The following is a 12,593-nucleotide window of genomic DNA, read 5'->3' on the forward strand; positions in this document are numbered from 1 at the left end:
GCTGGCATTCAATGCTCACCTGGTTGTTCTTCAGATTCAGCTGTTCAAGGTATCTATGCAATGGCGTTACCAACATGGTAACGAGGAAATGCAAATGACTGATTTAGCAATTATCACGCTATAATTTATATACACCTCGGTTTATTGCCCTTTCCAGATGACATGCATGACTAGAAGCATTACGTTCTTGTGCAAACAACATATCATTCAACTGCAATACAATGGGGTCGAGGCAGGCTTATACAGGAATGGTTTGACAGTGTGGGAATGTCCTGATGGCCGATTATAAGAGAATTTTATTCCAGAGTGAGCATCTCCCCTTTGCGTGCAATGTTCATGGAAGCTACTTACAGGCCTTGCCAAGCATGACACCCAGCGATAACTCTCAGGCATCGTCTCTGCCACTTTATAAATGCCTTTCAAGTTTGTGAAGGCCTGATAATTCAAAACGTCACCTGACTTGGTTATGCAAAGAACAGCCACTTCAGAACCTATAAGGAAAAACTATGCACCTTGTTAGCTCAGATCAAGTTCACAAATAAGCTTCTAAGCCAGATAATATTTCAAATAAAGGAATGCAAAAGATTAACTAATTATAAAATTCATGGTCAATATTGCAGGAAACTATGATAATTCATAGGACAAATCCTGAGATGTTTATGTTGCTCGGATAGAATCTTGAGCATTGTTTTTAATCTGCTCAAGATCATTCAACAGAAGAAACTTCATGGCAGTGTTAGGGACTATATGACAAACAACTTTTTGGCACATAATATCTTCTACCAAAACTTAAAAAGATTGTTTTTCTTTAGCAACAGTTGATGTGTCCATCCAGCAACGATACAAAATTTATCATTTTAGGACCAACCGGATTACTCCAGCTTAGTACCACATTGAAGGTGGAAGAAGATTTTGGGTTAGTTTATTAGGTTTTGATGGGTATACTAACACTACCTTGTGTTTAAGCATCTTGGTTCGACGGTTCATACCAAAAGTCAATGATTCCATCGAGTATTGTTCGTAACAAATGATATCAGAATCGACCTAGTATTAGGTATAACAGGGACACGAGCAGGAAAGGGCTATCAAGACATAGGCAAATCATGACGTGGGGTAACCACTAAACTACTGTCACATGTATCATGCAAGGACTTTATTTTTTTTTCCTCCTTAAGCGTGGCGATTATAATATCCTAGTTTGATGCCACATTGAAAGTTCGAGAAGATTTAAGTTAGTCTATGAGCTTGATAGAGATGGTTGAAATGAGAAGAAAAGAAAGGATAGATAGATAGAGAGTAGTGCGAAACTTGGTGGAAGGAGCAAATAAGAAATTTTATTTCTCATTCTCTCGACACAATTTTACACTCGAGATTTTTTTTCTTGACCACTCTTTATCATGAAACATCCCACCTATGTAGAGGTTAAATAGAAGTTACAATAGATATTACATTAATAGATTTGTAATCTATCAAATTTATTAAATGTCCCTTCATCTTCATGACTTATATAAGTTCTTCATGTTCATTTTTATCATGGAAAAGGTAACAATTCCCTCTCTAATTAAGTTTATTCTTTCGTAACACCCTTTAAATTTAATTCAGTTTCATCATACATTGAATGCATTAATTGAAAGGCATGAGGGAAGTGAATTAAGTTTAAAGGGTGTCAATAGAAGATCAACTTGATTAGAGAGAGGATTTAAGTGTCTCTTGCATGAACATATGGCTACGTAGAAGTGTAACCTCATTAGAACTTTAGGAGAAATAAACGGTTTTTAGCACCATGATAAAGTGAAATTGAAAAAAAAACAAAAAGTCATGAAAATGAGAAGATTCATGGTAAATTTGATATGTTACAAATCTATGAATGTAGTCATGAAAGATGTGTACTGTAACCTTCATCAAAACCCTAAAATAGGCGAGGTATTTCATGATCATGGAGAAAAGATCTACCATTATTAAAGTGTAGAGATTGTAATATCCTAGTTTATTATTATGTCGAAAATGAGAGAAGATATGAAGTTATCTTATGAGAGCTTAATTAGTGTATTACCATTAACCTAAATTTTAATCATTTTAGGTCAAAGATTCAAGCTCAACAACGTCATGAGTCAGTTATCTCACAAGGTTCAGTTCCTGACACACAAACCTCACCCAAAATTCTTAGACGACCTACTTTGATTATTCAGGTGTAGTAAAAGACCCATTCATGGTCTAATCAATCCTTAAGCAGTTCGACAAGATATAACCTCACAAGCATATTTTACGTTCTGATCACCACACCATCCGCAGTCTATAAAGAAATCGCGTTGGGGGGGTGGGGGGGATATTTAGTATTTATTTATTTATAGTTTCGCATAACTCCATGACATTTTCACCATGCAATTTCTCACATTCACCGATCATATCAAAACCCTAAAAAGAAGAGTATTCTTTTAAGTGACCCAAGAAAGGCGTTCGCTTGATATCAAGAAATGATAAGGCTAAAGAAACGAACGTATTGTTCACAAGAAGAAGAAGAAGAGAGAGGAAAGGAGACATCGACCTTGTAAGACGTGATCCTCGGGTCCGACGGAGGCATCCCCGCACACATCGCACACCACCCTCCCGCGGATCTCACCGGTCCACGCCTCCGATGCGCCACAGAGCAGCAGCGCGAGCGCCACCGCCAGAACGACTCCGCCCGTCATCATCGACCACCCGCGGCCTCCTCCTCTTCTCTCGACGCAGTGCTTCTGGTCGCAGCCACGCCTGCCGACACGCCGTGAGTCGTCTTCTTCTCTCCGTTCTTTTCTCCTCTTCTTTTTATGCACATTCGATTAGGTCAGGCTTTTATGACGGTGATTCCATCTTCCAAAATTACGTGTATATCCCTCCCAAACTGTGCAGATGTAACTATCGAATTATATTTTAAAATTACTGGTCATTAATCTTATCACACAATAATCTTATTACTGCTCACCAAATTATTTATATGATTATATTTATTTATTTATTATATATTTGGATCATATAAAATTTTTAATAAGATTACATGAATATATATATTTAAAATATAATTTTAGATATTAATTTAATTTTTAATTGTATATTAAAAAAATAAATATATTTCCAAAGCAGTCGATATGCTTTCGTTCGCTGCCTACACTTTCTTCTTTATCCGACACCTAACCGGGCATAATTGGCCTCATAATGGCCCATTTGAACCCTTTTTTTTTGTTGCCACGTCATAGAAAATGTCGATGTTTGCGTGTTACTTTGTGCCCAACCCATTAGATTAATATCATCAATATTGCTGGTATTATTGTACCGCGCATCAATCACATTGCCACGTCCACAACCAGTGTGTTACAACCAGGAAACACCCACCAACTCATCAGTGGTGATGACGTGCACTCACTATCCACGACACAGTGTTTGTTCTATTCTATTCTATCCGTCGTATAAATATATAAACAAGTAATTTTCTTTGGTTAATATATAGCATTACTATTATTAACACAAAAGGCTCGGACGCCAAATTCCATTCAAATACGGCTAATTTTAGATAAAATAAATAAATAAATAAATAAATAAATAAATAAAATCTTTCTCGCCATCGCTCTCACTTCTTTACTCCTCCCATCATCCCACCCACCCTTTATGTGTGTGCCGACGGGAGGAGGGACGACGCAGCCCCCGCGCCCCGAGAGGAGCAACGGGCTCTCTTCCTTGGGCTCTGCTCGTGATTTCGGCCTGTTAGGGCGGATCTCCGGGAGGGATCGGGGGAGTTTTGCGGGAGTGAATTCTGGGCGCTGGTTCCGGTTTGGGGTGAATCGAGGGTGTCCCCGATGCGAATCTGAGTTTTTCTCTTGGTAACCACCTGTTCCGTCTTTGTTACGAAATTTAACTTGGATTTCGCATGTGATGTGTTGGAAAGTTGGATCTTTTGTTGCTTGGGAGGCGAAATAGAGGTAGAGTTGGGCATCATTAGAGATGTTCCCTCTTTGTGATTTGGTGTCTATTTGCATCAGTATAGTGTAATTATGTTTCAATTTGAATTCTCCCTTTTAGCTCGTCTATAACCCTAGCTGGATCCTCCTTACCTTTTGCTGATTGAATAAGGTTGCACTTTAATTTATAGGTCCATGCTTGACAAACGTTGGGTATATTGTCAAAATCCATCATTTTTTCCACTTATGATTACTGTGTACTTGGTGAACTACTCTTTCTTGTTATATTTGATTGTCGATGCTGTCTACGGATGTTGGAATTCGGTTTTTTTTGTTGTACATGGCTTTGTGGAGTTAGGTAAACAGGGACACAATCAGGTAGCGTTAAGTGTGGGATATTCCTGTGGTTATGTCGCATTGGTCAATTTTTGTCGTGTTATTTCTTTTTATTCTTTATGATCGAAGGATCTAACAAGATCATTCATGAAAGAAGAATGAAATATCCATGTGTTGAAGCAAACCATTTGGAAGGCGGCAGTTTTTTATTTTTTTCATGGTCCCTTAGTTGTATCCTTTCAAGCTCAGAAAATTGTTGTATAAGAACTGTGTCGCATCACACTCTCTGTGTTTGTATGTGTCTTTTGCATTTGTCTTCTCTCTTACTATCTGCCTTTCTTCAGGACACTTTAGAGTTTAGAGGAAGCACAATGGATCTGACTTTGAGGAATTCAGTTCCAATCCGTAAGTTCAAATGGTGCTATGCTTGTTCAGGTTGGAAGAGAAGGTTCTTTCATCGGAAACTGATTATATGCTTATGTCTGACCCTATATCACAGGTTCTTTAAATACTGATTCAGTGAACACACTGGAGAAGGTTGATAATGCTCCTGAAATTCCTTCTGGTTCCGATGTTCTTTATGGATCAAATGACGTTGGCCTTTTCTCTAGCTCATTGCCGGTCCTTCGTCATGGGAAATGTATGTTGTATTTTTTATGTTAACTAGCTTGCTGATAGTTATCATTAGATTGGATATTTGACGTTATCAGTGCTATGCTGTCATTTAGTAAACTTTTCGGATACACTCGGTGGTGTTCACTCAACTGTTGATGCATCTTCTAAATTGAAAAAGCTAAGCAAAGATGTGGAGGGTAAGGTTCGTGTGGATGATTTCAAACTCCAAGGAATGGGGCTTTTGTTACCTGATGATGAAGAAGCACTTTTGTCTGGCATTATGGATGATTTTGACCTTAGTGGGTTGCCTGGTAAAGTTGATGAGTTGGAGGATTATGATCTTTTTGGCAATTTAGGGGGTATGGAATTGGATTCTGATCCTACAGAGAGTATTACAGTTGGTATGGCAAAGGCGAGCATCTCTGATGGCTTTTTAGGCAATGGGATTGGTCAGTACAGTCTTCCGAATAGTGTTGGGGCAGTTTCAGGAGAGCACCCATATGGAGAGCATCCTTCGAGAACTTTGTTTGTGAGGAACATTAATAGTAATGTGGAAGACTCTGAATTGCAGTTACTCTTTGAGGTAAACAACTATTTGCAAATTTATAGTGTAATATATTTTTTTTTTGCTTTAAATCTGCTTAAGCTTATATAGAGCTTGCAAGTAGTTTCCTGATTGTTCTAGCGGTACCAACATGGAAGTACTTTTGCTATGTGTCAGCTACTCTTCAGCTAAAAGGATTAGTAGAACTAATTTTCCTTATTAACGTACATGAACATAATAAAAGTATAATAGGTTTATCATTTAACATTTGAGTATTGCCATGGAAGGATTTTTATTAAAAATTGATCTTTAGATTGGCTGGTAGAAGTTATCACTTGTCACACATAATTGTTGAACAAAGTAGCTCTTGGCTTGGGTTAACATGTGATAGGAATAGCTGTACCATTTTTATAGCCTTGTGGTAAGCTTATTGTCAAATATCATCACTATTGTTACTAAATTATATTCTCCGATTTTAGAAAATTACCAATAATATTTGTTCATGCTGCAGAGACTTTTAATACTGAAAAAAACTCTTACTTGTATTTGTATGCTCAAGATCTTTGCACAAATAAAATGATTAAGCAAATATGTGTTGTTCTACCAAAATTTATTAGTTCAAAGAAAATAACATTTTCCCCTTATATCTGATGTTTGATAGGAAAGGCTACATTTGTTGTCTTTATCCTTGTAGCTATAGCTACTATATGCAGCTTCTGAAGGAAAACTTGATTTTCGGAATGCAGGGAGAAACCTTGATAACAAAATACTGAAATCAATTTTATAGGCACGCTGAAAACTAATTCATATTTTTTCTGTTAGATTTATCTGCATTATATGATAAAATGATATACTATGACATTCTTCATATTTTTGGTGTTTAACTATATTGAAGATTGATTCCATCTTGACATTTATCGATTAATAATACCTATCTTTCTCCCTTTCAGCTGAACCTTCTTTTGGATGAAGTTGGAATTTTTTTAAAAAAACTATCTTGTATATGATTTAGGGGCTGCTGAATAGAGATGTGTTGGTGTGGGGTATTGCAGACCAAGTTTTGGCTTGCTAATTTAGTTAGATTTCAAATTTAACTGTAGTATGGCAAATGAAAAGAAACACAAAAAATAAATTAAATAGAAAATACAGAGATAAATTAACCCATAAGAAACTTGTCTCAACCTAACAAGACCGCTTCAGTGTAGGCTGTGCCTAGAATTGCTGCATCAAGTTTCCTCGTCTTTGTAATAACCTCTTAAGAGCTTTTGAGTGATCACTGAAGCATTATCTTCCCAAATTTGACTTTTGGTTTTTTTTTCTCTTATTTATTCACTGGAGCCTGGCAGTTGATATTTGATACAAGACAACCAAGTAGATGTACCTAAAGATGCCTAAATCTGAGATGCTTCATGACCATAGTAAAATAACTAGATGTAATGCAAATAGCAGGATGAAATGCAATCGAACTGCAGATTTTAGAATATGTGTAAAAAAAAAACAAGAGCATGTCACAGCCTATGAGGTTAATAGTGTTTTAAGAATGCTTCCAAGTATGACATTATATTAAATCTAAGGAAATATTTGAATATTTGATTAAAAGCATCTAAGTCATGCAAGTAACCAAAATGAAATAAATGTAAAATGGTGTTTTTCTTATTCTTTATAAGGTTTTAAATCTTGATGGTATGAATTGTAATTATTGGTCCGATCAAGAACCAGATACCAAAGCATATAGCTCAACACCAGGATGATATTATTTTTTTATTATTTTATTTAATGATATTGGGCAGGTATAGTATACTGACTAATATATTGATACTGTACCTATCCAATAGGCGACCAAGATTGATGCGGTCCGAGATTTGAATCCTTGTCCCTCAAAATTTTTTTAATGTAAAGACTCCAATGGATGTTGTTCTGGGTTTTGACAGTGCATTGTTAGTGGATTCATGCAGTGTGTTAGGGGATTGTCAGATAGAGATTTGTGGCCAAAGACATGAAAGGGTCATATTTTGGTCTGAAACATGTTTGCTTAATCAATTAAAGAATTTTTTAACATGGTTTATTCCTTGAAAGAATTGAAAATCATGTACCTTTTCATGTCCGTGCATGCGATTGTGTAATATGTTGTCTGTTTTCATGCATATGCCTGTAGTTTGACTGGTTTGTGAACATGCTAGTTGTCTTTCTGGGCACTGTTTCTGATGTTTTATTTTTTTTCCACCTCCTTTTAGCAATATGGGGAAATCCGCAGTCTTTATACTGCATGCAAACACAGGGGATTTGTGATGATATCTTACTATGATATTCGATCTGCTCGAACTGCCATGCGTGCCTTACAGAACAAGCCCTTAAGACGCAGAAAGCTTGACATCCATTTTTCAATTCCAAAGGTTTGACAGATTATCTTCCTTTCTCATCCTATATTATTATCTGTAACCCTTTTTTGTTTTCCATCACTTGTTCATTGTTTCGTCTACTAATTTTCAGGATAACCCCTCAGACAAGGATATGAACCAAGGAACTCTTGTGATTTTTAATTTGGATCCTTCGGTTTCTAATGATGACCTTAGGCAAATATTTGGTGCATATGGAGAAGTTAAAGAGGTGGGAATCTTTTAATTTTTTTCCTTTCATATCTTTTATCCAAAAAATTAATTCCCATAAGGCTTATGCAAAAATGTTGGTGAATAAATGATGCAGATAAGGGAAACTCCTCACAAGCAACACCACAAATTTATTGAGTTCTTTGATGTCAGAGCAGCAGAAGCTGCCCTTCGGTCTTTGAACAAAAGTGATATAGCTGGGAAGCGAATAAAGTTAGAACCTAGCCGCCCTGGTGGAGCTCGGAGGAAGTATATACATGATTTTAATTTTTGCATATATTTTATTTTGAAAGAGAAATATTATACCAGGCTGTAGTTTTTCTTACTTTGATTGCATATTAACTTAATGTTCTTTAGTTTGGATTCGTTTAAACTTTAAACTTCTGTTTTCATGATCTTAACTTTAAGCTTGACATGCATGGGGAAGCACAGTCTCAACCATTGTTTGTGGTTAATGATATCTCAATCATTGTTTATTGCCTGAAAACCTTTGGGTGACAAGTTACTCTAGACCAAGGTATACAGTTTCAAATGATACCGCCCGGTATGGGCGGTACGTACCGGTCCGATAGTAAATCGGTACGTGGACCGCTCGCTACCGAGCGGTATTTTTTTTATTTATAAATTACATATATATATATATATATATATATATATATATATATATATATAAGGTGACGTTGCATATTTTTTAATTTGTTTATATATAAATATATATATAAATAAATAGATTATATATATATATATAGAGGCAACGTCGCACATATATATATATATATATATATATATATATATATATATAAAGGCGATGATGCCTCATTTTTCTACGACGTCACCTCAGCGACGTTGCCCCGCCTGGGGAGAAGATTTTATTTTAATCCTTGCTCTAGACCAATCGATTTAACTTCTAAAATGATTTTATTTTATTGAAGTTTGACAAAAATCATAATTTGTCTTCTACCTGAAACTATTAGTTAGATTATTTGCTATTTGCTTACTATCCTGTATAGTTTTCAGTTAAATATCTGTTTGGAACTCTTATTCTTCTACCGAAATGCTAAATCCTCAATCTTCTAAACAGCTTGATGCAACATCTGACTCATGAATTGGAGCAAGATGAAACGAGAGTTTATCTGCATCATGGGGGCTCACCTATTAACAATTCACCTCCAGGTATAGCTTCTAATGCATGCCCTGAGATGAATTTTGTTGGTGTTTATCTCTAGTCTTTGTTGGAACTCTTCACTCATATTTTAAAGTTGCCATTTATTGATTATACTGGATACCTTTTCAATGGCAGGTCCATGGGCTCACTTCAGTAGTCCAAATGATAACATCCCACTACAAGTTTTTAGCCAGTCCCAGAATGGGTTAGCAATGAGCCCTATCGTAAATGACCATTTGCCTGGATTAGGTTCTGTATTTCCTCCGATGTTGTCAACTTCTGTCAAGATTGCACCAATCGGCAAGGACCAAACTAGGTTGAATCATGCTGACCATATAATCTCTAGAAGCAGTCTTTTACATGGAGGTGGGTATCATTCTCATTCCTTCCCAGATCATAGTTGTGGAGTGATGACGTCGGCTTCAGGAAACTTAGCTTCTTTTGGTTCTTCAACTCCAAATTCATCTGGTGTTGGAACTCTGACTGGCCCACAGTTCCTCTGGGGTAAATTGACTTCTTACCCGGAGAATACACAGTCGTCTGTATGGCAACCTCTACCTACAGGAAGTTCATTCATGTCAAATGGTCAAGGACAAGGTCAAAGCTTTCTCTATTCAAGCAGTCATGGCTCATTCCTTAGGTCATCACACAATCAGAATCCCCATCATGTCGGATCAGCTCCATCTGTTGTTCCTTTTCAGAGGCAGTATGGGTATTTTCCCGAGTCAGCGGAGCCATCCTTCATGAACCAGTTTGCACTTGGTAATATTGGGTTTAACCGAAAAGGTGGGACTGGACTTATGAATATGACTCCTCACCCCACACTGAACCAAGGCATCATATCAGGAAGCATGTCAGATAATAATTCACCCAATGTGAGAATGATGTCTGCTCACAGATCTGGGCCTACTCTCTTTGGCAATGCTCCATATCCTGCACTAAGTTCCATAGGCATTGATGGTCTAGTTGATTGGCACCGCAGTCGACGAGTTGACAACCACGGGGGTCAAGCAGACAAGCAGCAGTATCAGCTTGATTTGGACAAAATTATCAAGGGGGAAGACACTCGAACAACGATAATGATAAAAAATATTCCAAATAAGTATAATTTCAAACTATTACAATACTATGCTTCTTTGTCAAGCATACAGAAATGCAAACTGAATTTCTTTTAATTGGTCTCTAGGTACACCTCAAAGATGCTTTTGGCTGCAATAGATGAAACTCACAGTGGCACTTATGATTTTCTGTACTTGCCAATTGATTTTAAGGTAGCTTGCAAAAATTCAATATAATGGTTTGGCAATAGTACCCTCAACTAACACAAATGTTTGATTCTGTGCAGAATAAATGCAATGTGGGTTATGCATTTATAAACATGTCGTCTCCTTCACACGTGGTCTCATTTTACAAGGTTTTGTTCTGTAATTTATTTGCTGACACAATTCTAGTTATGACTACTTTCTTAAATGCTTATAGGTCTGAGAGGGAGTATGTGTAAACTAGGCTTACCAAAAGATCATATAAGTTGGGGAGCTTCACTAAACATCTGTATACATGTACAGGCATTTAACGGAAAGAAATGGGAGAAGTTTAACAGTGAGAAGGTTGCTTCTCTGGCATATGCACGAATCCAGGGTAGATCAGCACTTGTTGCCCACTTCCAAAACTCAAGCTTGATGAATGAAGATAAGAGATGCCGACCTATTCTTTTTGATCCTGAGGGAGCAGATACTGGCAATGAGGTAAAAGATGAAAATTTTCCTGGGATTATACAAAAAGGTAGTTTCATGTGTTGGATGTATGCAAGCCGGAATCATATGGTTTGATAGGCATTATAGATTTCTTAAAGCTCCTAACTAAGGCTCAATGCTACTACTTAATAAAGCCCCATACCTTTGTTTAGCTTAAAAAATTCTTAAGGTTCACCGTAATGTATTTCATGAATTAGGTGGATGTCCTGGGCATTAATACCAAAATGTGCTTTTTCTTTTTTTTTTTTCTGGTGAGCAATATATTGTGCTGAATGCATGATGTCACTGCAATAAATTGTACTTGAATTGCCTGTGAGATATATAATTATGCACATGCAAAGGCCAGAATTAATCTTTTGTTTTTGACTTCATAGAAGTCGTTTGCATCGGAGCTGTCAAGGTATAGTTGTATGCATGTGTGTCCACACAGGCAGACATGGGAAAAAAATGTTTTAACCCCATGTTTCTATATTTTGACTTCTCTGTAGTTCTCTTATTCATTGAATCTCATGGTTCCAAATAAATAAATTGATCCCAAATGGTTCTGAATATGATTAATTATTTTATTATATTTGTTGAGCTGACAATTTTCTGGAGAATATAAAGTGTTTATTCTTGTGTTCACTTCATCTAAATGATGGGATTAATTGATTTCTAACATTTTTAGTTTGAATCTTTGCTGAGCAGACTTCTACTGAAATATCTATGCCCTGTTGCTATTTTGTCTCTAAAAAACTGAGACAGCTTCTAAAATGCATCCGCATGCTTCGAGTGTTTTCTTTGTCAAGCAATCTTTGAATTATTTATTTCCAGTATCTTGAAGATGATCGCAAATAAATTAGAAGGTTTTGCAGGAACTCTTTCCATCGAGCAGTCTGCACATACAACAAGAAGATGGGGCTGTTTCGGTGGGGGTCTCGCCTGAAAGTCCACAAGGAAGCAGTCCAAGTGGGAAGTCCGAGAAAAGCACCTTATCTGGAACTGTGTTGAAAGAATAGCATTCTTCCACAGCAGCCATTTATCTGTGAATACTAATTTATGCATAGGTATTTAAGTGTAAGATATGGTGAGGGAGAAATTGCAGGTGCATCCACTTTTGAAGCCATGGATGCACCAAAGCATCATATTGCAATTGAAGGAAACAGAGGCTTAAACCCTGTTTCTTGTAAATGATGTAAAGAAATAATATTGAAGTGTACAGGTAAGATCAAGGTCAATCTGCTGGTAGGTGAATTGCTAACAAGTTGTACATGTCTTTGATCTTCTTTGTTTTTTTCTGTCTATTTCCCGGACTAAGTCCAGTGTCCATGTGTTTGTGAATTTCTTGAACTGTACATAAGAGATTAAAATATCCTTGCCACGACAATTAATTCATGTTTGTGTGCATATGTTCATTTATTTTTCTTGTATATTCGATATTTTTTATACCATTTCAGAAAATTGATTTCGCGAGTGATGCAAAAAATTTCATACTGAATTATGTGGGTAATTTTAATTATACGCCACACCTTATTTTCTCCTTGACTGGAATTGGTAGCTATCTTTTATCATTGCGTGGAAGCCTGAAGTATGAAATGAACATTCCAGCTCTGCTTTGATGTGAATATGGAGGAGAAAGGATGATGAAATTATTTGTTTTTT

General features: G+C 36.6%; 1 protein-coding gene across 2 annotated transcripts; it reads left to right on the forward strand.

Annotated features, from left to right (window-relative positions):
• The first annotated feature begins 3,642 nt into the window (after positions 1-3,642).
• LOC135631798 (protein MEI2-like 2) lies at positions 3,643-12,326 on the forward strand. 2 transcript variants are annotated; one of them, XM_065139699.1, is made up of 13 exons: positions 3,643-3,854; positions 4,613-4,673; positions 4,768-4,908; positions 4,997-5,466; positions 7,662-7,820; positions 7,918-8,034; positions 8,131-8,282; positions 9,115-9,206; positions 9,334-10,300; positions 10,385-10,469; positions 10,544-10,612; positions 10,764-10,943; positions 11,807-12,326. In XM_065139699.1, the coding sequence occupies exons 2-13, from the start codon at positions 4,640-4,642 to the stop codon at positions 11,948-11,950; spliced, it is 2,610 nt and encodes an 869-aa protein (XP_064995771.1). In that variant the 5' UTR covers positions 3,643-3,854; positions 4,613-4,639; the 3' UTR covers positions 11,951-12,326. The 2 variants fall into 2 exon arrangements, with proteins under 2 accessions (XP_064995771.1, XP_064995770.1); XM_065139698.1 differs by having other exon boundaries at positions 3,659-3,854; positions 11,798-12,195.
• Positions 12,327-12,593: the final 267 nt, after the last annotated feature.

Source organism: Musa acuminata, chromosome BXJ3-2 (assembly GCF_036884655.1).
Source record: "Musa acuminata AAA Group cultivar baxijiao chromosome BXJ3-2, Cavendish_Baxijiao_AAA, whole genome shotgun sequence".
Taxonomy (NCBI): domain Eukaryota; kingdom Viridiplantae; phylum Streptophyta; class Magnoliopsida; order Zingiberales; family Musaceae; genus Musa; species Musa acuminata.

Coding starts and splice junctions, on each gene's coding strand:
- LOC135631798 (XM_065139698.1), top strand. CDS start 4,640: ATGGATCTGACTTTGAGGAATTCAGTTCCAATCC. Junction 8,283..9,114: donor CCTGGTGGAGCTCGGAGGAA/GTATATACATGA, acceptor TCTTCTAAACAG/CTTGATGCAACATCTGACTC. Junction 9,207..9,333: donor TATTAACAATTCACCTCCAG/GTATAGCTTCTA, acceptor TTTCAATGGCAG/GTCCATGGGCTCACTTCAGT.